At 59.4% G+C, this 22244-nt stretch overlaps 5 protein-coding genes across 16 annotated transcripts; 3 read left to right on the top strand and 2 right to left on the bottom strand.

Annotated features, from left to right (window-relative positions):
* The first annotated feature begins 3862 nt into the window (after positions 1–3862).
* On the top strand, positions 3863–11566 carry BICDL2 (BICD family like cargo adaptor 2). 5 transcript variants are annotated; one of them, XM_059898734.1, is made up of 11 exons: positions 3887–3934; positions 5089–5194; positions 5332–5627; positions 7919–8134; positions 8267–8383; positions 8481–8627; positions 9514–9711; positions 9828–9977; positions 10439–10569; positions 10834–10954; positions 11069–11566. In XM_059898734.1, the coding sequence occupies exons 2-11, from the start codon at positions 5146–5148 to the stop codon at positions 11228–11230; spliced, it is 1587 nt and encodes a 528-aa protein (XP_059754717.1). In that variant the 5' UTR covers positions 3887–3934; positions 5089–5145; the 3' UTR covers positions 11231–11566. The 5 variants fall into 5 exon arrangements, with proteins under 5 accessions (XP_059754718.1, XP_059754717.1, XP_059754716.1 ...); XM_059898733.1 differs by having other exon boundaries at positions 5314–5627; XM_059898735.1 differs by lacking the exon at positions 5089–5194 and having other exon boundaries at positions 3863–3934; positions 5314–5627.
* A 35-nt stretch (positions 11567–11601) lies between these two features.
* Positions 11602–15429, bottom strand: THOC6 (THO complex subunit 6). Of its 3 annotated transcripts, none has more exons than XM_059898738.1 (13): positions 14314–15429; positions 13574–13689; positions 13409–13473; positions 13215–13318; positions 13095–13132; positions 12963–13011; positions 12770–12841; positions 12567–12669; positions 12432–12481; positions 12283–12345; positions 12072–12182; positions 11852–11986; positions 11602–11772 (listed from the first exon to the last, which is right to left on the bottom strand). In XM_059898738.1, exons 1-13 carry the CDS (start codon positions 14350–14352, stop codon positions 11692–11694), a joined length of 1026 nt encoding a protein of 341 aa, XP_059754721.1. In that variant the 5' UTR covers positions 14353–15429; the 3' UTR covers positions 11602–11691. The 3 variants fall into 3 exon arrangements, with proteins under 3 accessions (XP_059754721.1, XP_059754722.1, XP_059754723.1); XM_059898739.1 differs by having other exon boundaries at positions 13833–15428; XM_059898740.1 differs by lacking the exon at positions 12072–12182.
* On the top strand, positions 14399–16075 carry HCFC1R1 (host cell factor C1 regulator 1). 3 transcript variants are annotated; one of them, XM_059898747.1, is made up of 4 exons: positions 14399–14851; positions 15165–15221; positions 15335–15463; positions 15707–16075. In XM_059898747.1, the coding sequence occupies exons 1-4, from the start codon at positions 14757–14759 to the stop codon at positions 15840–15842; spliced, it is 417 nt and encodes a 138-aa protein (XP_059754730.1). In that variant the 5' UTR covers positions 14399–14756; the 3' UTR covers positions 15843–16075. The 3 variants fall into 3 exon arrangements, with proteins under 3 accessions (XP_059754730.1, XP_059754731.1, XP_059754729.1); XM_059898748.1 differs by lacking the exon at positions 15165–15221; XM_059898746.1 differs by lacking the exon at positions 15165–15221 and having other exon boundaries at positions 15272–15463.
* A 242-nt stretch (positions 16076–16317) lies between these two features.
* Positions 16318–18380, bottom strand: TNFRSF12A (TNF receptor superfamily member 12A). 2 transcript variants are annotated; one of them, XM_059898744.1, is made up of 4 exons: positions 18234–18380; positions 17352–17478; positions 17017–17151; positions 16318–16931 (listed from the first exon to the last, which is right to left on the bottom strand). In XM_059898744.1, the coding sequence occupies exons 1-4, from the start codon at positions 18325–18327 to the stop codon at positions 16724–16726; spliced, it is 564 nt and encodes a 187-aa protein (XP_059754727.1). In that variant the 5' UTR covers positions 18328–18380; the 3' UTR covers positions 16318–16723. The 2 variants fall into 2 exon arrangements, with proteins under 2 accessions (XP_059754727.1, XP_059754728.1); XM_059898745.1 differs by having other exon boundaries at positions 16792–16931; positions 17374–17478; positions 18234–18379.
* Positions 18239–22137, top strand: CLDN6 (claudin 6). Of its 3 annotated transcripts, none has more exons than XM_059898743.1 (3): positions 18239–18581; positions 18768–19095; positions 20827–22137. In XM_059898743.1, exon 3 carries the CDS (start codon positions 20853–20855, stop codon positions 21516–21518), a length of 666 nt encoding a protein of 221 aa, XP_059754726.1. In that variant the 5' UTR covers positions 18239–18581; positions 18768–19095; positions 20827–20852; the 3' UTR covers positions 21519–22137. The 3 variants fall into 3 exon arrangements, with proteins under 3 accessions (XP_059754726.1, XP_059754725.1, XP_059754724.1); XM_059898742.1 differs by having other exon boundaries at positions 18521–18659; XM_059898741.1 differs by lacking the exons at positions 18239–18581; positions 18768–19095 and adding an exon at positions 19681–19740.
* Positions 22138–22244: the final 107 nt, after the last annotated feature.

Here is a 22244-nt window from a genome sequence, read left to right as displayed (position 1 = left end):
TATTACCCAGCAAGAGATCACTGGAACACCTCCCCCCACTGATTCTACTTCTAGAATGATGACAGCATAAAATTTCCATCCAAGTGTTCATGGAGATCTATGTACAAGGATGTGCATTAGAACATTGTTTATAATGTTGAAGAAGTGCCAGAAGACTAAGTGTTCATTGATAGGAGAGTGGAGAAATAAGTCGGGGCATAAACATTGGATGAAATACCTTACAGCTGTTAAGAACAAACTAAATCTAAATACATTATCCTGGATAAGTCTGAGAAACATTTTGGAAAACAGCTACTTGTATTCTTCCCCCAAAAGCCAATATCCCGAAAGACACATAAGAAGGCAAGGGGAGTGGGACCTCCCTGGTGGTCCAGTGAGTAAGACTCCGCGCTCCCAATGCAGGGGGCCCGGGCTCAATCCCTGGTCAGGGAACTAGATCCCGCATGCATGTCGCAACAGAAGATCCTGTGGGACACAACTAAGATCCGGCGCAGCCAAAATAAATAAATAAATATTAAAAAACAAACAAAAAAAGAAGGCAAGGGGAGTATTTCAGATGAAAGGGGTCTAAAGAGAAATGTTCAGTTGATCACATGTGATAATGGTACATGATTATGTAGGGGGATATCTGCGTCCTCAGAGATGCAAGCTGAAGTAGCCAACGGTTTAGTAAAATGTGTGCCAGTGTGTGTCGTGTAAGAGAGCAAGAAAGCAAATGTGGCAAAACGTCCACCATTGGGAACCTAAGTGGAGGGTATTCATTGTGTTATTTCAGCAACTTTCCTTTAGATTTGAAACTTCTCAACCCTATTGATTCCACTGATATGTACGACATGGATGAATCACAGCAGCATTATGCTGGGTCAAAGCAGCCAGGAGCAGGGACTTCCCTAGCGGTCCAGTGGTTAGGACTTGGTGCTTTCACTGCCTTGGGCCCCGGTTCGATCCCTGGCTGGGGAACTAAAAAAGCAGCCAGGCACAAAAGACTACACATCAGACACGACTCCATTCAGAGAGCAATCTGGAAGAGGCAAAGTAGAGCAGATCAGTGGTTGCCAGGGGATAAGACCTGCGGAAGGAGCACGGGGAGCTCTGGGTGATGGACCATGGAGCTGGGAGAGCAGTGTGGGAGAGATGCCTGTCAGGGGCTCAAGGAGGAGCCAACCCTGCCCACACCTTGATTTCGGGCTTCTGGCCCCCAGAACTATGAAACAATACATCTCTGTTTTTTGAGCCATAAATTTGTTATGGCAGCCCTAGGAAATGAATACCTACCAATAAAGCCAATTTTTTTTTTTAAGTTGGGAAAAAACTTGGAAATATCAGGCTAAATGAAAAAAAGCAAGTTACAGAACAATGTATTCAGTGCAAAACATTTTATAGGAAGGTTTTAAATGCCCCAAACAATACTATTTATTGTTCATAGACTTTGTATCTGTCATAAAAGCCCGGAGGCGCCTTGGTCTGGAAGTGCGCCATTCCCTGGGTTGCCTCAGTGGAGGGGGTGGGGCATTCTGCTGGCTTCCACCGCCCAGCAGAGGCTGCCCAAGTCCTTGTGAAGTCTGTGGAGTCTTCCCCAGGGAGGAGACACCAGGACTCGGAACACTAGGGGCCCACCAGGTGGTTAGGAAGGTGGGGGAGAGCATTCAGGGCCGAGCCAGAGCTTGGAGGCTCCAGGAAGCTGGCTTGCTTGGGGTGTGGCTGGAGACCAGAGGGCTGGGTTATTATCATCCCTGCTCTTATCTGGACATGTCCCAGCATCCCTAGGGCTTCCCTGGGGCCACTCTGTCCCTCTTATACATCTTCACCTGTGATCAGCAGGGAGGCTGGGAGAGGGGAGCTGGGGAACAGGGAAGGGGCTGGAGGCCAGGACTCAGGTCCAGCAGGGAGGCTGGAGGCCAGATTCAAATGTCCAAAGAATGACTGGGGCTGGGAGCCAGGCAAGCTGGGATGAGAGGTCGGCCATGCAGCCACAGACAAATCACTTTGCCTCCCTGAGCTGGTAACCTGTCTGTGAATGGTAATGACTTAATAGGGTTGCTGTGAGGATGAAATGCATTGTAATACATGTGGTGAGTCATTTCTTAGGGCTCTGTTGAGGATCACGAGCACAGCCTAAGCGCTGGTACTTCACCCTCATTGAATTCTCAGAACTCCATAAGCTAGGAACTGTGATCGCCTCCATTTTACAGATGGGGAAACTTGAGGGCTGCAGAGGCCAGTCAGCTGAATGGCACAGGTACACACAGCTGACACGTGGCCAAACTGGGATTTGGACTGAAGCCATGTGATGCCAGCACCCGAGAGCCAAGCTCTTTTGCTGTTTGTTTTATTGGTGCCTTTCTGGTTTATAGGTCTACACCTCCTCCAACCTACTGGGTGGACTGTGAACCTCCTTTGGGAGTAGGGCCTTGAGCACTTCCTCTGCAGGTGAGCTCACCCCCTGCCTGGCAGGAGAGGGGCTCAGGGAAGGCTTGTCGAGTGTGGGTTCCTTTTACCTGGGGCCCCGGGTGGTCCTGGTATTTGGAGGGAGTCAAGTGGCAGCACCGAGGCAAGGCTGGGGTGTCTCCAGCCCTCCGAAGTCTGCCAGGCTGTCCCACAGGTGCTGTGGGAGAATGTAGTGGCCTTGCCAGGCAAGGCAGCCCACAGACCCCTTTGCAATGTAACTGGTACCCCTGCTCTGTGCTGGCAAGAAACCTTGTCCCATCCCCGGACGCAGTAGTCCCGGCCCCCGAACCACCCCTCCAAGGAATCCTTGCATCCATTTCCCCACAAGTCAGGAGTCCCAGCTCCCATCGTCCTCCTGTTTTTCTAAGACTCAGCCAGATAGGACTCCAGTCCTCCAAGACTCAGAAGCCCTGACCCCCCCAGCCAGAGGGGCAGGGGACCCAGCTGGTACTGGCAAAAGCTGATTATGGACATTTCTGCCCATCTCCACATTCAAGGATGTCACATCAGTAGCTTGAAATCAGCTTTGGAGGGAGTACTTACAGCACAGAAATTTGCAAAAGCAACAAATCGGGGCGTTCTTTTTCCCCAGAGAGTCTGTTGTTAAAGTGTTACCAGCATACCATTGCTCCCAGCCCTCCATCTGTCCCTACTCACCAGGCCAGCAACCCCTTTTACAGGGACCCAGGGAGCCCTGGAAGTCTGAGGGGACTCCTGACAAGCCACCAGGCCACGGCAGGGGCATCCCCTGCATGCCCAGGCTGCACTGGGCTGGACCCCAGAACCCAGGCCTGGATCCTCCCAGTCTCCATACCCAGGCCTCTGCCTCTGACTCTGTGCAGCCTGGGAACCGAGAGCCTCAAGTTGGGAGGCGCACAGGCTAAGGTGTGGTTACGGGCAAGTCACTTTAGCTGTCACCTACAGCACGGGAATCAGCATAAGAGCACACACCCTGAAGTCACACTTGTGCTGCTCACATTCAAGTTCTGTCCATGTGACCCCAAGCAAGTTAGATTCTCCCTGGCCCTCAGTTTCCTCATCTGTAAAATGAGGATAATAGTAGTTCCTGCTTCATTAGGATGTCATGAAAGTAAACAAGTTATCCCCATATAAGAGGATATTATTACTTAGCATATTACTTAGCATTAATACATGTTAGATTTGTTGTTATTGTTAATAATTTCCTATCCCACAAGGGCAGTTGTGAGAGGAAAGGAGCTGACATATATGCTCAGGGGTCTGCACACAGCAGGTGCTCAGTTAATGGGCCCTGTCGTTTTCCGATGGCAGCAAGATGGGTCACTGGCTCTGACCTGGGTGGAGGCGACTTTCTTTAGGCCCCACCTGGTCATTCCGGCCACCAGGGGGCGACCCGGCATTGCCCGTGGCACCGCCCCCTCACCTGTGCGGGCAGTTCACCTGGCGCCGCCTCCGGAAGAGGGGACTGGGGACCACGGGTACCTCGGAGGGAGCCCGGCGTCGTCGGGTGAGAGCCTAAGGGGCGCCGAGGACAGGGGACCTTCGAGCTTCGGGCGGACCGGGCCGGGGAGAGGGCTAGTGGGGGATGGGGCGGGGCAGGGGCGGCCAGGCCGGACTCCCGGGGCCGGGAAACGGGGGACGCGGGCAGGAAGGAAGGCAGGAAGGCGGTGGCTGGGCTTCCGACGCTTAGGGTTGGGGGTCGAGGCGCTGGGGACCTTGACGCCTGGGCTGAGGTGCTAATAACTGGTAGCTCGGTGCTGGGAGCGGTGAGGAGGAGGGATACCCCTGAGTCCCAGAGCGGTGTTTGGCCTGCAGAGGCCACGTCAGGGAGACCCCCAGTCTGGCCGGGGGGCATTTGGGCTGGGACTGCAGCTGATGCCTGGGTCCTGAGAGTAGGCCTGGGGTCGGACACCTGGCGAGGGGAGGAGGGGAAGGGACAGATGTGTGCCTGCGCGTAGGGGGTGGGGGAACCTCAGGAGTGCTGGAGAGGGGTAATATGCCAGGAAAGCCCCGTGTGTTCCCTCCCTCCTGCGCCCTGGAGCCCCTGAACTGCGGGCCCTGGCGGCCCTAGGGGAGTGCCACCAGGCTCCCATCCCCAAAGCCAGGCGGGAAGTAAACAGAAACCTGGAGTGGCTGGGCAGGCGGCAGTGCCGGCACAACCTGTTACCTCGCCGGCCCGCCCGCCCGCTCGCTCGCTCAGGGCCTGGAAACTGGGGGACTGGGGCCAGCAATCCAGAAGGGGTGGGCTGAGGGTTCGGGCACCTAAGTTCAGAAGGATGGGTACCTGAAAAAATAGGAAAACAAGGGCCAGGAGGGCTGGGGGGCTGGTAACTTGGGCCTGGGCTTCTGGAAGGGGAGGGTGCTGGATTTCTGGGGGCTAAGGGCTCAGGACACGTAAGTTCCCAAGGCCCTGTATTCTTGGGAGAAGAGGCTGGACTCATCGCAGAGTCCTGAGTCCCAAGAACCTGGGCTCTGGTAAGAGTTTCCCAGCTGGTAAGAGGCTGGGAGCCAGAACAGCTGGGTCCTGGGAAGAGGGGGGTGGGGACTGTCGCTGGGGTGGCGTGTGGTCCTGGAGCACTGGGAGAAGGTTTCCTGGGAGCAGAAAACATCTGCCAGAGGCAGAAGGCTGGACAGCTCTTTTCCTGCTTCTCCCTGCCTCAGTTTACCCTGGGGACATTAACGGAGCTGGACAGCTAAGACACAGATCATTAACCCTTCATGGCCCAGGGAGGCCCTGGCTGCAGGACCGAGAGGGCCAGTAAGGCAGGTGAAGAACTGCAGGAGAGCCACGTCTTGGCCAGTGGGGGTGGGGGCGGGGGGTGGGGCGGGGCAGTGAACCCCTTTGGGCTGCGGTGTAGAGTGTCATGCAGCTACCTCTCCCCACAGACCTTCCTGTCCCCACAGACACTGCAGGCACCATGAGCTCCCCAGAAGGGCCCAGCTTCCCATCCGGGCTGGTCTCCGGGGGCACCTCCCCCAGCGGCAATGAGGGCTTCTTCCCCTTCATGCTGGAGCAGCGGGACTCATTCCTGGGAGGGGGCCCAAGGCCTGAGGAGCCCGAGGACCTGGCCCTGCAGCTGCAGCAGAAGGAGAAAGACCTGTTGTTGGCCGCAGAGCTTGGCAAGATGCTTCTGGAGCGCAATGAGGAGCTGCAGCGGCGGCTGGAGATGCTGAGTGCCCAGCACTCTGAGCATGAGGAAGTGAGCTGACAGCAGAGGGCAGGGCTGGGGGGATGGAGGACAGGGGAGGGACCAGGCAGGGGGTCAGGGAGAGGAAAGCCAGGCAGGGGGATGCCTCTGGAACAGCAGTTCAGGTCTGGGACCAGCCTCCCTGGCAGTGTTGCCCAGTGGTTAAGAACATGGGCTCTGAGGGCAAGACAGGACCTGGGTTCAGATCCCTGCCTGGCTGTGTGACCTTGGGGAAGCTGCTGGACCTCTCTGAATCTTGGGTCTGTCTCCTCAGCAGTATTGCACGATCCCAGCCAACAGATCCTGGGCTCTCTCCCTGCCTGGCTCTGGGCTAAGCACTTTCCATGCATCATCTCGGTCAATTCTCACCCGGCTCTGGGAGATATGAACAGTTCCCTCTGCCCAGGCTGTGGTCAGCCACGCTCTCACCCTGGGGGTCACATCTGGTCCCCTAAACACCCTGGACACCACTGACTCCTGTATCCATGTCGTCGGCCCCACACCCTCCCCATCTGGCCACCTAATGGGCATTTCAACATAAGTGGCACTGGATTCCATGACCCCATCCCCTGCTGTCCCCACCCCAGCTTCCTGCTGCAGGACCAGAGCCTGCACATCTCTGTGACCTCTCCCTCCCACACTGGCAGGCCCTGTTGATTCTTCTTCGAAACTAGATTATGAGTCTACCCACTTCTCATCGTCTCTCCAAGCTGGCCGCAGCCCCATCATCTGCCCCAGACACTGCAGCTGCCTCCTCACTGGTCCCCAGCTTCCACTCTTGCCCCCTGAGCCCCTTCTCCATGGGGAAGCCAGAGGGATCCTCAAAAATTGCAAATCAGATCATTTCAGTCCTTGCCCAGAATCTCTCAGTGGCTCCCCCTCACATTTAGAATGAAACCAAAACTCCTCCCCATGTGACCTCCTTGACGTCAGTCATCTCAGTCAGTCATCTCAGCCACACAGTCCCTCCTCAGAGGGGGGCTTTTTTCAGTTCCCTGAGCAACCCACGCTTATTGCCTCAGGGCCTTTGCACTTGCTGCCCCTTGCTGTAGCCCTCTTCCTTCTTGCCCTGCAGGAGGCAACAGACATCACTTCCTCCTGAGAGCCCCCACCCCACACCACTCCTCTTCATCACTTCCCAGGGTTTCTTTAGAGCTCTTAATGTCCCCCCTCTGAAACTACCTGGTTCAAGCATGTGTCCATTTGCCTCTGGACTCTAAGCTGCTTCAGGCACGGAACTTGGTGGTCTCACTTACTGCTGACAAAGACTCCAAAACGGGGTGAGCTCAGGAAATATTGGATGGATGGATGGATGGATGGATGGATGAATGGATGGGACTTGGAGATATTAGGGAACTTGCCTGACCACAAAGCAGCAGCAGAGCAGGACACCGGCCAGGACAATCGGACCCCGAACCTGTGGGCTCCATCCTAGAGCTGTGTTGCCCCCACAGTATTTGGTTAAGGGCTTGGCTGCCTGGGTTAGAATCCCGGCTCCACTAACTACTGTGTGTCCTTGGGCAAGGCTTTTAACCTCTCTGAGGCCCAGTTTCCTCATTTGTAAAATGAGGATGTTAAGGAGTCTAAGTCTCATGGAGTAAATAAAATAATATAGGTAAAGTGCTAGCACAGGCCCTGGCAGGAATGCCTGCTAATTATTGTAGCAGCTGTGGTTAGCTTCACCTTCCTGCGTGGAGAGTCTATGACGGGGAGCGGGGAGACGCTGGCCCCCTGACTTGCCTGCCTCCACAAGCTGGGCATCTGGGTGTGCCAGGAGCATCCCACTGCTGGTTAGACAGGTTTGGGGAGGGCAGGCAGAGGCCTGGGGCCAGGGTGTGGCTGACCAGGGTTAATTAGAGGGAGCTGGCCAGGAGGAGCTGGGGGAGAGGGACCAAGCAGAGGCTGGGCAGAGGCCGAACCTCCAGAGCCCCTGGAACGCAGGTGTGTGAGGCCATGGGCCGAGGCTTCAATTCTGCCAGACTCAGGCGCCAGAAACGGTGCCTACGCCCTCGGGTCCAGAAGCCCTGGTGGCAGCCAGAGGTGAGTGGGCATCAGGGAGCCCCGCCCAACTCTGACCCAGGGTCAGCCCCTCCTGGAAGCTTCTCTCTATTGCTCCCCCTCCTCCTCTACTGTCTGAGGCTGTGTCTTGCCCTCCGCCCACTTCCTCCCCAGCTCTCTCATGTTTCTAGTTTTCAGGCCTGTCTCAGACCCCCCTTGGACTCTCTTTGGGTCTCTGTCTGTCTCCCTGCGTCCCCTCCAGTCTCACCTCTCCCTGTCTCTACCCTCTGTCCCGGCCCCCACAGCGGCTGCAGCAGGAGAACCATGAGCTCCGCCGAGGCCTGGCAGCCCGGGGAGCTGAGTGGGAGGCCAGGATTGTGGAGCTGGAGGGGGACGTGGAGGCCCTTCAGGCCCAGCTTGGGGAGCAGCGTTCCGAGCAGAAGGATAGCGGACGGGAGCGGGCGCGCACCCTCAGTGAACTCAGTGAACAGAACCTCCGGCTCAGCCAGCAGCTGGCCCAGGTGGGACGGCCCTGACCCCGGGTCCCTGGGCAAGGAGGGGCAGACACCTGGGTCCTGGTGGGAGTGGGTGCACTGGGCTTGGTGTTGCGGCTTGGGCCAGCTGAGGGCTCCACTGCTTCCCCCCACCTTCAGGCCTCCCAGACTGAGCAGGAGCTTCAGAGAGAATTGGATGGCCTTCGGGGGCAGTGCCAGGCTCAGGCCTTGGCTGGGGCAGAGTTGAGGACACGGCTGGAGTGTCTGCAGGGGGAGGTGAGTGCCAGCTGGGTCTATTGAGCCTGGAAGGCTGGCTGGGGGCTGTCTGCACCTGGCCTAGCCCTTCCACTCCAGCTCTGAGGCCTTTCCCCAGAATCAGATGCTCCAGACTCGCCGACAGGACCTGGAGGCCCAGATTCGAGGTCTGTGTGAGGAGGTGGAGAAGGGCCAGGGCAGGCTACAGGCAACCCATGAGGAGCTGCTGCTGCTACGGCGGGAGAGGCGGGAGCACAGTCTGGAGGTGACTAGCAGGGTTGGGGTGGGCGGGTGCATCTAGGCCGGGGCCTTGGCCACTGCCTCAGGGCTTCCTGGGAGAAGACACCAGAGCTGGGTCACTGGGAGCCCTAACACCTGGGCCAGAAGAGCACAGGCATTAGCACAAGGGCAAGTGGGAGCCATAAGCTACTGAGCAGGGGCAGTACTCTTAGAATGCATCAGAGACTGGCATCTGGGCGGCCAGGGATGGGGCTGAGGCCAGAACTCAGGGCAGAGATGATAGGGACCTGGACCAGGTCTGGGCTGTGAAAATGGAGGAAAGGAAATGAAAAGAGGCAGTATGGCTTGATGTTTGAGATCTCAGGAGTTTGCACTTTGGGGTCAAATTACCTGGGTTCTTATTTCAGTGTCCCTTCCTACTATTGCGAACACCAGCCTCAGTTTCCCCATCTGTGAGATGGGATGGTAATGGTACATGGCTGTGGTAAGGGTGTGAGACACTCAGCACATTGCCCAGCTTAGAAGAAAGGATCAGTCAATGCTGGATGATAGCATTAGTGAGAGAGTTAGAAGGTAGACCGGTATGGTCGGGGAAGGGGGTAGGGCATTTCGAGGTGACCTGGTGGGGTGGGACTGGAGGGAGGGTGATGGGAGACTTTGAAGCCGGGGCGCCCATCGGCGCCCTGCTTTATAGGGGAGAAAATTGGTGTCTGCCGAGGGGAACTGCGCGGCCCAAGGCAGCCCAGCGATCCGGGAGTGGGAGCCAACTTCAGCGCTGGGCTGCGTGGACGCGCGGGGCTGCCTGACTCTCTGCGGCGCGCCGGCGCCCCCTGTGGGCCGGCCGCGGGATGCCGGTGGCGGGAGCACCTGGCTGACCGCCCTTGTTTCGCTCTGTGGTGGGTCGGTCGCAGCTGGAACTCGCGCGCTCCGAGGCGGGGGAGGCACTGAGTGCGCTGCGGAGGCTGCAGCGGCGGGTCTCGGAGCTGGAGGAGGAGTCGCGCCTCCAGGACGCCAACATCTCGGGAGCCTCGCTGCAGTTAGAGCTTGCCCATAGCCTCGACAGCGACAAGGACCAAGACCAGAACGCGGACAGACGCGGAGATGCTCTGGTGAGCTCTCGGCCCACCAGCCCCCACACGTACCATCCAGGAGGGCTGCAGACTCCGCCCCTCCTTTTTTTCCCACGAGGTTCGACACTGCACTGACTAGCTTCTTTGGTGAACAGGCCACTCTGTCCCCGGAGACCCAAGAGGCATCCAGCCACCAGCCTTCGCCCCAGGAGCAGAGGTTGGAGCCTCCCAGGAAGCGAGCATCCCTGAGCCCAGCGGAGATACTGGAAGAGAAGGAGGCGGAAGTGGTCCGGCTGCAGGATGAGGTGGGGGAAGCATAGTACTGGACGCAAAGCCCTTCTCAATATCAGTTTCTCTTTTCCATCTACATCTCGGAGCCTCTGCCCACGAATTCCCCTCTACCTGGATAGCCCTTCATCCCAAAAAACTTGCAATCATGTTTGAAGAGCCAGCCTGTATGTCACCTCCTCCAGGAAGAGTTCCTGGACTACACTGCCTCTTTAGTCCCACCTCCCAATGCTTCTCCATGCATCCTTCCTGCAGGCTTATACCACCCATCTAGCCCCGACCAACCCCACCCCTCTAGGTGCTCAGAAGATTCATCTCCAGCACAGGACCACAGCTGTCTGGGTTGTTTGTGGAGCACGCGGGGATGGGGGTGGGGGAGGGGGCGGGAGGGAGGCGAGCTGGAGTCCAGGCTGCCTAGAAGAGCAAGAGCTGGGACACTCGGGCCTACCTGCCTTTCTGCACCTTACCCTGTCCGCAGATGGCGCTGCAGGGGGCAGAGCTACGGTCCCTGCGGGAGGAGCTGCAAAGGCAGAAGGAACTGCGGGCGCATGAGGATCCCGAGGAGGTCTTAAGCGGCGCCCTCTCGGATCGGGACGAGGCCGTGAACAAGTGAGCATCTGCCACTATCCACCACCGCCCCAGGGGGGGGCTACAGGCCCCCAAGACACTCTGGCCTTTCTGGGTTTCGGATTCCCTCACGCGAGTGCTATAATTGTCCCCACTCCGCCGCAAGGGCCCTCTAACCTCCCTGGTTTCGGTATTAGCGGCCTCACTCCCGCCTGGGTCCAGGAGCCCCCAAACACCCCTGTTCGCTGAGGCCCCAGCGCCCTCGGACCTGCTCTCTGCCCCGCTCTCTGCCCCTCTCCCTTGCAGGTCCCTGGAACTGTCCCTGGAGCTCAGCCGCGTTTCTCTGGAGCGGGACTCCCTCTCCCGGGAGCTGCTTCGCACCATCCGCCAGAAGGTGGCGCTGACGCAAGAGCTGGAGGCCTGGCAGGTGAGGGGCGGGGCCGGCGGGGCCGACAGGGCGGGGCCGACAGGGCGGGGCGGGGCCGGCAGGGGCGGGGCCGAACGCTGACCCGACCCGCCGGCCCGGCCGCCCTGCCCGCAGGACGACATGCAGGTGGTCATCGGACAGCAGCTGCTATCACAACGCCAGAAAGAGCTGAGTGTGGCTGGATCCGCCCCGAGCCGCGCCCCGCCGCGCTTCTCGCTGCGCCTGGGCCCTGGGCCCGCCGGCGGCTTCTTCAGCAACCTCTTCCGAAGGACCTGAGCGCCCGGTCAAGGGGGCCACCTTTGCCCTCTTTGGCTCACTTTCCTCTTCTGGCCAACGGAGCGACGGGCCCCGACTGTCTGCCAAAGGCGGCTGGTGCCCTCTCCACCCCGAGAGGCTGGGCAAGGGCTCACCGGGAGCAGGGGCCAGCTTTGGGGGCCAGGGACCCCAGGTGGGTGGCAGGGGCAGGTGTGGCAGAGCTGTTTTTCAAATCTATATAGGTCTATCTTTTCCAGGGACTAGGCCCCCTGGCCCCCAGCATACTCCAGGACAGGGGTGAGGGTAGGTATTTATGTATTAAGATCAGACAGAGTAATATATAAATCATTGCACCGACTTGGCCTCCATTCTTGGGAAAAAAGCACATGAAAAAAAAAAGCCCAAAATTTTATTAGTATAAAAAAAAGAAAAAAACAAACCACTCCAAACCCCTGAGATGGAGGTGGGGGTGTTGCTGGAGGTCAGAAGGACAGGGAGAAAGCTCGGTAGCCCAGATTGGTAAAGACATCCACCCTGCAGCTGTTGCCTGCGGCTGTCAGGACCTAGAGGCAAGAGGGGAGTGACTGACCTGTCCACACACCCTGGCCTCCCAGGATCCCCACTGCCCCTTGCTGAACCCACCTTGCACTCAGGGGCTGCTGGTTGCTGGTTGAGGCTGAGGCTTAGCAGCCCTGGGGAGGAGCCAGGCACCTGGGCCTTGAGCTCCCCGCTCAGCTGCCACTGATTGACACAGCGACCCTGTCCAGCTGATAGAATCTGTGGAAGACAAGGAGGGGTCTCAGGGTTCAGGGCTGCAGGGGGAGCGGGACAGGGCTGGCAGAAGCAAGACAGAGGGCCTCACCAGGTCCTGGTAGAAGGTAACGTGTTTCTGTGGTGCCCGCATGGGGAAGATGGTGGTGGGTGTGGAGGATCGAAGGTGCCAGAGGGTTAGTGCTGGGCCACCTCCACAGACCTGGGCAGAAAGGTGGGGGTCCCCAGCCGCCGTGAACCACAGGCCCTCAGCTGGACAGGGCCCGGAGCTGCCACCCCATCCTGCACTCTGCCCGGCTCACCATCCAGTCGGAGTCAGTTGCCAAACATCCAATCCAGCGCCCATTGTGGGGCCTCGAGCACTCCTGGGAGGGAGGAGAATAGAGGAGGAGGTGAAGACACAGGAGATGCCCAGGAAGGAAGAAGGACAGAGCATGGGGTGCGCCCTCACCTCGTGCTTGTAGACCTCAATCGTCTGGACCTCCTTGGCCGTGCGGAGGTCTGTAGGGGAAGAACCATAAAAGGTACCCTCCTTGCCCCAGCCTCCCTTACCACCATCTTTCTCTCCAATCAGACATTCCCTTACCCCAAAGCCGCACGGCCCCATCCTCGCCACCTGACAGCACCTCGGGGCTCCGCTCCCGCAGTGCCAGGCAGTGGATATAGTCCGTGTGGCCCCAGAGGGCCCGCTGCAGGGAGAAGGGCAGTGTCAGGACAAGATCCAGGAAGGATGCTGCTGCCCCGCTCCCCCACCCCACCCCTGCCACTCCAGTTCCACAGCCCTCTCACCGTGAAGGTCCCCGTCTCAAGGTCCATCGTATGCAGCTGACAGTCTCCCCCCGCCAGGATGAGGGAATTCTCCTGCAGAAGAAGGCAGGATGGGGTCAGAAGAGAATGTCAAGTCAGAACAGGGAGAGGGGAAGGATTAAAATTTGGGCCCAAAACAGGGCAGGGCAGAGCCCCGATTAAAAAGGGCTCAAACCTTGGGGACGAGAAGCAAAGCATTGATCTCAGGTACTTCCAGACTGGTCCTGGGGGAGGGAAAGCAGAGTCAGCTCTTGTGAGGCAGTACCTTCACCCCCACATGCCCTCTGCCCACATGGGCCTGGCTCACCTGTATGGGGGCTGACGACGCCACAGCTCCTTACAGCCCTTCATGGAGGAAAACACTGGGTGACCTCAAAGGCTCTCTCTGGGTCTGGGCACCTCACCCTTCCCCCAGCTCCACACTCACCTTCTTAAGGATCTCTGCCCAAAGCCAGGCCTTCACCTCCCCATCCCCAGCACTGAGCAGATGTCGATCAGTGGAGACCATGCTGTAGACGGGTCCATCGTGGGCTAAATGGAAGTACAGAACCTGAGTGACCCCGTCCTGCTCCTCTCGTCCACCCGGGGGTTCCCTAAGCTGGCCTCAATGACTGCACCCACCTTGGAAGGTCACCATGGGCTTCTTACTTTCCTCTTTGGCCTCAGAGCTCAAAGCAGCAGACAAGCTGAAAAGAGAGGGGCCTGAGAGTCAGAAGCAGGGGGCATCAGCCCCAGGAGGACCAAGTGCCAGAGCTAATGGATGGTGGGGAGCAGGGGTAAGGGTACCTAAAGATGGCTATCTGCCCGTAATTGTTGCCAGCTGCCAGGAACTTCCCACAGGGTGAGACATTCTGGGAGAAAATGATCATGTGCAGCCGCTGCAGGGCCTGAAATACTTCCATCTGTGGAGAGAGACTGGATGAAGGCTGTCTGGGGCGTCTGGGACCCCTGATCCACACACTCCTTCCTGATTCCTCTGCTGCAGTCCGGCCTCCCACCGCACTGACTTCTCAGTTCTCCTTTTTATAGCCCACCAAGAAGGCACCTGTCCATATAGTCCCAGGGGTGGCTCGAAGAAGGAGGTGAGAAAGGGGAGAGTTGAGGCTTGATGCCTAGTGGAACTTCTGACCAAGGACTCAGCCTCTCCTCCAGGTTTCCTCAACTGTAAAAAGGAGCTCACGGAAAAAAAAAAAAAAAAAAAAAAGGAGCTCACGGGAGATTTTGTCACGATTGGATGAACTACTGTATATAAAAAGCTTCGCACAGAACTGCCTCGGAGAAACCGCTTAAAGAGCGGCTCTATTACTCCAATACAGAAAAACGTACTGACTCCTAATCCGTATCCTGATTTTCATGTTAGGCCCCTGAGGTATTTCTGGGTTATTCTCCCTCCCTCGGGTCAGAATCCGAGTCCCACCAACAGCCCACGCAAAACAGGTCTCGAGGGCACGACTCCTTGCCGGCCCCTTCGGAGCCGGGCATGGACTACAAACCCCAGAAGGCACCGCGCATCGCGCCCCCCTCACCTGACCCAGAGGCACCGCTTGCGGCATGGCTCGCTCCATCTCGAGAAATAAAAGTCCCAGAGTGCTCCGCGCGCGACGAAGCCTCACGAGACCGGAAGTGCTGGCGAGCGCCTCCTTTTCGCGGCGCGTCACCTACCCAACACCGCTGGCCGGCCCGGCGTGAAGGCGGCCGCCGCGTAACCCGAGTCCCAGGAGCGGAGGTGACCACCGAGAAGGTCCCAACACTAAGTGGCGCCCTCCTCAACGCCACTACGCCACGTCCCCTCCCCTACCCCGCTAAACCGACCCGCCTTCCAGTCGCGTGCCGTCCGTCTTCCGCGCCTGCGTGGAACCTGGCCGCGCGCGCGCGCCTAAAGCCACGCCCCACGCGTTGGCCACGCCCTCGGAGGCTCCGCCCCTGTCGCCCGGATCCCACCCCTCTGCTCGCAGGACCCCGAACCCCAATGATCCTGCAGCAACCCCTGGAGCGAGGCCCCCAGGGTCGGGCCCAGCGCGACCCGCGGGCCGTCTCAGGGGCGTCCCGAGGCCTGGACGCGAGGTGTGTGTGTGGGGGCCCTAGGGGGGGCCTGGCCCAGGGGCCCAGGATCTTTGGCTGGGCCCTCAGGGCTGGTCTGCAGGATGACACGCGGTGGGGTTTATCGGCAGGGCTTGGGCATGAGCTAAGACAGGGTTGCAGACTGGGGACAGACTCCGAGGCAGGTTTCTGGATGGTCTGGGAGAGGGGGTGACTTAGGCATCAGCTGAGACAGGGTTGGGCTGGGGGCTCCTGGCTGACGCTGCAGGCTTAGTTGGGCAGATCCTGGGGATGGGTACAAGAGGGTGGGGTGCTCCTGGCTCTCTTTTCTTCCCAGCTCCCCTCTCCGAGGAGCTGTGCCCATGAGCACCAAGCGTCGCCTGGAGGAGGAGCAGTGAGTTTGGGGGTAGGGAGGGACTCCCAACAAGCCCTCTGTCACCTCAGGTCTCCATCAGACTACCTCTCCTCTGAATATCCCAGCCTGCCTGCCTCCCCGTCTCTCCCCAGGGAGCCCCTGCGCAAGCAGTTCCTGTCTGAGGAGAACATGGTCACCCACTTCTCTCGACTCAGCCTGCACAATGACCACCCTTACTGCAGCCCCCCCATGGCTTTCCCCCCAGCTCTGCCCCCACTCAGGTAGGCACCATCCACAATCCACTAGCTGGGCCTTCTGGAGGATCATACCCAATCCTCAGAGCCAATCTCCAGGCTCTGCCTCATCTTGCTATTTTTAGCTTCTAGCCAACCTCTGTTGTTTCCCTACTTGGCTCCTTGGAAGGTGCCAGCAGTCCAGGAGCCCCTGGGGACCTGTACCAGGTGGGGTGTGGCTCTGCCAGGCCAGCCTCAGCCCTGTGCCGTGACTGTCATTTCCTCTTCCAGAAGCCCTTGCTCTGAGCTGCTTCTCTGGCGCTACCCTGGGAACCTGATCCCTGAGGCGCTCCGGTTGCTGAGGCTGGGGGACACCCCCACCCCCCACTACCCTGCAACCCCAGCTGGGGACATAATGGAGCTCTGAGTGCTGGGGGGCAGTGCCCCTGCCCACCTTCCTTCTTCCCCACAACAGGGGAGGCCAGCACTCCCACAAAGGGACCAGCTGCCCTGCTTTTCCTCCAGACCAGGCCTCTGGGCACCAGGACCTTCCCCCAACAGAGGACACTGAGCCCCACGGAGCCCTGGGGTGGGAGGGGCAGGAGCATGGGAAGGGAGCCGTGCCCTCCCCAGAGAACTGAATAAAGATTGCTGAGCAAATGAAGGCTTCAGTGTGGAACCCAGGGCCTTTGGGAAAGGGAGAGCAGGGCAGGGGTGCTGGATGCTGGGGTTTCTCCTCAAGATCTTCCCTGGAAAACGGTCAGGGCATGGCCAGGTCCTGGCAGGCTGGGCTCAGGCATTGAGAATGTGTGAGTCAGAGCCTCACCCCCACCCCCGCGGCTGACTCACTCCTCCCTCCAGCTCTGGGAAGTCAGGCTGGGATCATGCCACTCTCCAAACCATTTAAAGTTAAAGATTCTTTTATTAATAAATTCTCTCCCCCTCCAAACTTTCTTCCCAAAATAAATATCTCCCCCATTTTGGGGGTTGGAGGGGCAGTGTCTTAGGGCCAGCCCTGCTAGAGGGCCAGCCCCCTAGTGTTAGGAACAGGTCCCTAGCCCCCCAGGCTGAGACCCCGTGGTGGAATTTCAGTACATCTGAGTGGGTGGGTCCTGATGTTGTGTCTGTCCCTCAGGTCAGCCTGGCCCCCAGGCCATAGTGGGGGTGGGGGGACCCTTGTGCAAATGCTGTGGTTCCTTAGTGTCAGCTGTCTGGCATGAGCCAGCCACAGTCTCCTTTTCTATTCTGGAGCCAGAGTCAGGGCAGTCAGACACCTTGGAAGGCCCTTCTGAAGCCTGGACCCAGGCCTCAGAGAGGTGATTCACTGTCCCCCATCCCTCCACACCCCTGTGGTTGGAGCAGCCTGGCTCTGGCTGTGTCTGGGAGGCTGGGGCTGGCTCCAGAATGAATGAATGAATGATGAGTGGGCACAGCCTCCTGCTGGCAGGGGGCGCTCACTGTCACTGGATCAGCGCCACGCCAGGACAGCCCTCCCCGCCGGTCTCCTCGATGGGGGCTGCAAGATAAGAAGAGGGGCATCAGGAGCGGGGGAGATGTTGAGGAATGATGGGGGGCCGTCGGGCGGGCGGGGGCACACTTACTGGTAAACTTTTCTCTCCTGCGGCACCGTCTCCAGACCAGGAATCCGGAAAGCAGCCCCAAAACGAGGGCCAGGCTCAGGGCACCCCCCAGGATGGGCCACAGCAGCCTGAAGGAGGCTGGAGGGGCCGCAGCGCCTGGGGGCGGGACTCCAAGTCAGACCTCGCCCCTCTAGGGACCAGCCCCGCCCCCTAGATCGGAGCCTTAAGCCTTTCCTCCACCGTGGTCTCTACCTCAGTCAGAGCCCCTTCCTCACTCCAGCCTCTCCCGATTAATTCCACAGATCTGCTCCTCTCTCCACCCAGCAACCCTCTCCCCCAGTCTGGGGTCCGCTTGCCTCTGGCCCCGCCCCCACTCACAGCCCAGGCAGAAGTCGCTGTGCGGTCGCGTGGGGCACGATGCGCAGTCCATGCACTTGTCTAGGTCCGCGCTCCAGGAGCTGCCGCGAGAGCAGGGGGTGGTGCCTGGGGAGGGGGCCGCGAGTCAGAGGCGGGGGGCGGGGTACGGCTATTTTGGGGGCTGAGGTCAGGGTCGGCCGGCTCGAATAACGTGAGTCACCGGCGCCCTCCCTCCACATTCCTCACAGGTGACCGCACGGCCCGACCGGGACACGGCAGCGCGGGGGAGAGGGGGGCGTAGTGCGGGACGCTGGGGGGAGGGGGTCAGGTCCCCATAACAGCCCCCCCGCCGCCGCCGGCGGCGGGTGACTCATTCCTGGGCACCGGGCCCGACCCCGGTCCCTCCCCCCGCATAGCTGGGCACTGAAGTCACCGGATGGAAGGGGGCACCCCACATGGTATGGGGGGCACAGACCTCCGTGCCTCTCAACACCCCCCCCAACTCTTCGGTCAAGGGGGGTGGGCAGACCCGGTATTGATCAGGCTGGGGGCGTGCCACCTTACCGGACGGGACATCCCTCCCTCAAACTTTTTTTCTCTCTCCACTTCCGAGTCCAGACTCAGGACCGAAGCCTCCCCCGCCCCCCAAGTTGGACAGGCGGGAAACTGAGGCCCGGACTACGGATGAAGCTGGGAGCGAGATGGGACCTCTCCTGGCCAGGGAGCGCGGTGTCTGGAGACCACCTGACCCCGGATCCCCATGTCCGCCTAGTCCCCCCAGTTCTGCCCCCTCCTCTAGGCCCCCAATGACGGCTCCCCGATCCCGGACCTGGGATTCCCCCATCTCCCACGCCCTCCCGCCCAGCCCGGGCCGGGCATACCTGGCACTCGCTCCCCGGCCGCGGCGCGCAGCAGCGCCAGCCCGAGCCCCAGCACGAGGAGCCGCGGCAGCGGGCGTAGCGGGCCGGGAGACATGGTGCTCGTCGGGCGGCGGCTGCAGTCTGCGCTGGCCACCCGCGTACCGGGGCAGACAGCAGCGGCCCCGCCCCCGCCTTCCGGGGCGGATCCCTAGCCTCTGCCCGCCCCGCGATCCACCCCTAGACGCCGGGTCCCGCCCGGACCTCTAAGTTCAGTCATTCGCTCAACAAACGCTGTCTCTGTGTGGGAGCGGCCAGAACGCCAAAGGGATGCAGATCTGGCCCTGCCTTCTCGGTGCGGAAGCCCAGGAGGTGCGTGTTGGGCGAGAGGGCAGATCTGACACGAAACAACCCAGCACAGAGAAAGCTGCTTTCTTAAGGGCCCCGAGGGTATGATAATAACAATACAACAAAAATAATAATACTGTGCCCTTTAATTTCTACCTTAGGACATAGTTACATAGTAAAATGTGGGCTTGTTGTCTCCATTTTTCATAGTAAAATGAGGCTCGGGAAGGTTAGGTGAGTTCTGGAGTCGAGCCCCAAGCTCTGTTCGGCCCCATACCCTACGCCTTGACCCACTGCCTGCCGGACTTCAGCCAGCTGATGCCCTGCACCCGGGCCAGATGGGGGAGCAGCGGCTCCAGGCTCGAGCGCCCCCCACTGACGAGGTTGGGATTCGCGCGTCCGCCGCGGTCTGGACTGGGGTCTCTGCCCCTCCCCTGGGCGGTGGTCCGGTGACGTCATTGCCTCTTTAAGACCCCCGCCTCCGCCCCCGTCCCAGCACTCCGCCTGCTACTCCGAATCTTTGTGGACTCCTTCGCAGGTGAGCCTGGGGGAAGTGTGCGTGTCGTGGGGGAGGGGGTAGGTGCCTCGAAGATGGGGGGGCAGGGGGAGTGGCGGAGTTGGGTTGGGGTGCGCGTGAAGAACCTGAACTGATTGGGCGGCAGTCACCCAGGGCCAGGAGCCCCTGGGCGGGGGGCTGCACCAAAGCCCTAATGGGGTCCTTTGGCATATGGGTTAAACGCCCCTCCCCCCAGCCCGGGGACAAAGGCACCGAAACCCAGGCGCCCCTCCCCCACCTGCGCTTCCCTCTGGGGCGGGGCTCCCCTCCCCCTCACCTGCGGGAGCGGACCCTGCAGCTAGAGCCGCCATTAGAACCCTCCAGGGTGCGCGGCTTCCAGGCCGGGGGGCTGAGGACACCCTCCTTCGGGCCAGACTCAGAAGGGAAATAGGGATCGAGAGCGGGAGGGGACGCCCTCGAATGAGCCGAGCCTGTAGTGCGTGGAAAGGGAAGGGGTCGAGAGCAGGGACACACTTGTAAGGGAGAGGTGCCGGGTGCCTAGTCTGGCATGGCCCCGGCCCTAACCCGGCCAGAGTCCTGGAGGGCTGACACTGGGCTTGGGATTAGCGCTGTACGGCCCGCCGCGTCCTATCTCCCCCCAGGTCATGAGTTCGGTCCGGGTTATGGGTGAGTGCAAATGAGTGGAGAGTCTGCCCTCTGGCCACCCTGGTGGGGCCGGTGCTAAGTTTAGGTCCGAGCCGTGCGCGGGAACTTTGGGCAATGGAGAGCCACAACGGGACCCTGAACAGAAGGGATCCCCCGCGGCGACCTCCAACACGAAGTGGGATGTGAGGGGGCCAGGGCTGCCCCAGAGGAGATGTTTCACTGGACAGACCCCAAGGGTGGTAACTTCTTTTAGGGAAGTTGTGTCCTGAGAGGATGGCATTTGGGGCAAGAATACACAAAAAAATGTCACCAACCTTGGGGGTCTGCTCTGTGGCCCCCCTAGGGGAGGGCAGAAGGGCAGGAACCAGGGAGGCAGCCGGTGGCCTTGGGAAAGGAAGTGCTTTGGGGTGGGAGGGCTGTTTTTGTTTTTGTTTCCCTCCATCTCTCCTGCCCATCCAGGGTCTGACTGGGTGGGGTTGGTTTGAGCCAGGCAGTGGCAGGCAAGGCCAGGGCTGACTGGCCACCATGTACACAAGATCTTAAGATCAAACTGGCAACCGCCTGTTTGGGGTACAGAACCAAGATGGGGTGAAGGGTTTGGACATTTATGTTGGGTGCTGGGAGGAAACTTGGATCTCTATTCTTGGTGTTAAAACTAAGTTTTAAGCCTGAAACTCACGGCTAGAGCAAATCTACCACCCATTAACCCTGTGGAAACCACCAAAAAACTGCATTCTGTTGTTTCATCCCTTTTGCCCCTTTGTACCCAAAGTAGCTGAAGCCATGGGCAAGCATGTGCATAGGCTTTATATTTCATTTGCACTCAAAACAACTAGGACTGGGTTGCTTACTTTTTCACTCTTATAAACCAGTGCCTGTCTGGGGAAAAAAAAATACTAAAGCATTAAATGCTCATTTTGCCCATGAGAAAATGAGGCTCAGGGAGCATGCCTTGCCCATGTTACAGGGCACGGTGTCCTGATTCCCAGGGTTCATACTCTTGGTGTCCTGTGTGGTGGCCATGGCATGTGGCATGGGGGTTAGCATTCATTGGGAACCAGGGGCTGGGCCAGCTGATCTTAACGTTACTCTGCTTCTGTCCCACAGTGCAGCTCCTCAACCTCAACCTCGCCATGGCCTCCACTGGTCTGCAGATCCTGGGGATCGTCCTGACGCTGCTTGGCTGGGTGAATGCCCTGGTGTCCTGCGCCCTGCCCCTGTGGAAGGTGACTGCCTTCATCGGCAACAGCATTGTGGTGGCCCAGGTGGTGTGGGAGGGGCTGTGGATGTCCTGCGTGGTGCAGAGCACTGGCCAGATGCAGTGCAAGGTGTACGACTCGCTGCTGGCGCTGCCCCAGGACCTGCAGGCTGCCCGAGCCCTCTGTGTCATCACTCTCCTAGTGGTCCTGCTCGGCCTGCTGGTCTACCTCGCAGGGGCCAAGTGCACCACCTGTGTGGAGGACAAGGACTCCAAGGCCCGTCTGGTGCTCATCTCTGGGATCATCTTTGTCATCTCAGGAGTCCTGACCCTGATCCCCGTGTGCTGGACGGCCCACACCATCATCCAGGACTTCTACAACCCCCTGGTGGCCGAGGCCCAAAAGCGGGAGCTGGGAGCCTCCCTCTACCTGGGCTGGGCAGCTTCTGGCCTTTTGTTGCTGGGTGGGGGGCTACTGTGCTGCACCTGCCCCTCTGGGGGGTCCCGGGGCTCCAGCCATTATATGGCCCGATACTCGGCATCAGCCCCGCATACTGCCTCTCGGGGTCCCTCTGAGTACCCCACTAAGAATTACGTGTAACTTGGGAAGGGGAGCGGGGGCTCCCTTGATAGTGGAGCCTAACCCTCTGACCTGGAGCCATGGCAATGGTGATCCATGACAGCTTTGGTATTGTTTTTGCTTTTTATTGGGGGGGGTGCGGTGGTTAATCCATTTGATAACCCACCTGGGCTCTGCTACTGGCGTTCCTCACCTTTGAATGATGGAGCCAAAGAGGTGATGCTTCAGAGTTTCTGGATCTTTCTCCACCCTAGACACCCCCATCTTAGAGACCAACCTGGAGCTTTGGGCCCCATGTGAAGGGTGCTTGCTGTCCAGGTGCTTTCATCCTGTCCTCGAGAGTTCCTGCTGATGTTGTGGGTAGGGCCTCCCTAGGCCTGCAGGGACAAGCCTTCCCTTGCTGGTCAGGCCTCTGGAACCCCCAGGGGCTTTTGAGCCACATGTAGCCTCTAGAGGAGCAGGTGATAAGTCACCAAAGACCCACCCACCTCCGAGTCTTCTGACCTCTGGCTCCTCCATCCTGAGTCATGTCCCCCCTGTGCTGACCCCTGACCCTCCCATCCCCAGCCACTGTGCACTTCTGCCATGTCCTGCCCACACTCACCAGTTTTTACTAAATAAAGCACGTTTTGTTTGGTTACTTGCCTTTGGTGTTGCTGGGGGTCTGCTGAGTGCCAGCCTGGCAGGAGGAGGTGGGCACAGGTCACTCACCTCCCATGTTGCCCCCGTGCCTTGCGTGGCCTGAGT

The sequence above is a fragment of the Balaenoptera ricei genome, chromosome 15 (assembly GCF_028023285.1).
Source record: "Balaenoptera ricei isolate mBalRic1 chromosome 15, mBalRic1.hap2, whole genome shotgun sequence".
Classification (NCBI taxonomy): Eukaryota; Metazoa; Chordata; class Mammalia; order Artiodactyla; family Balaenopteridae; genus Balaenoptera; species Balaenoptera ricei.
This window is presented reverse-complemented; position numbering and strand designations above follow the sequence as displayed.

Coding starts and splice junctions, on each gene's coding strand:
- BICDL2 (XM_059898733.1), top strand. CDS start 5,146: ATGGCCCAGGGAGGCCCTGGCTGCAGGACCGAGAGGGCCAGTAAGGCA. Junction 5,628..7,918: donor AGCACTCTGAGCATGAGGAA/GTGAGCTGACAG, acceptor CGGCCCCCACAG/CGGCTGCAGCAGGAGAACCA. Junction 8,135..8,266: donor TCAGCCAGCAGCTGGCCCAG/GTGGGACGGCCC, acceptor CCCCACCTTCAG/GCCTCCCAGACTGAGCAGGA.
- HCFC1R1 (XM_059898746.1), top strand. CDS start 14,757: ATGATCCTGCAGCAACCCCTGGAGCGAGGCCCCCAGGGTCGGGCCCAG. Junction 14,852..15,271: donor TCCCGAGGCCTGGACGCGAG/GTGTGTGTGTGG, acceptor CTGTCACCTCAG/GTCTCCATCAGACTACCTCT. Junction 15,464..15,706: donor CCAGCTCTGCCCCCACTCAG/GTAGGCACCATC, acceptor TTCCTCTTCCAG/AAGCCCTTGCTCTGAGCTGC.
- THOC6 (XM_059898738.1), bottom strand. CDS start 14,352: ATGGAGCGAGCCATGCCGCAAGCGGTGCCTCTGGGTCAG. Junction 12,670..12,769: donor TTGAGACGGGGACCTTCACG/GTGAGAGGGCTG, acceptor TTCTCCCTGCAG/CGGGCCCTCTGGGGCCACAC. Junction 11,773..11,851: donor CAGCAGCCCCTGAGTGCAAG/GTGGGTTCAGCA, acceptor TCTTGCCTCTAG/GTCCTGACAGCCGCAGGCAA.
- TNFRSF12A (XM_059898744.1), bottom strand. CDS start 18,327: ATGTCTCCCGGCCCGCTACGCCCGCTGCCGCGGCTCCTCGTGCTGGGG. Junction 17,479..18,233: donor GGCCGGGGAGCGAGTGCCAG/GTATGCCCGGCC, acceptor CCCCCTCCCCAG/GCACCACCCCCTGCTCTCGC. Junction 16,932..17,016: donor CAGGAGAGAAAAGTTTACCA/GTAAGTGTGCCC, acceptor CTTATCTTGCAG/CCCCCATCGAGGAGACCGGC.
- CLDN6 (XM_059898741.1), top strand. CDS start 19,719: ATGAGTTCGGTCCGGGTTATGG. Junction 19,741..20,826: donor GAGTTCGGTCCGGGTTATGG/GTGAGTGCAAAT, acceptor TCTGTCCCACAG/TGCAGCTCCTCAACCTCAAC.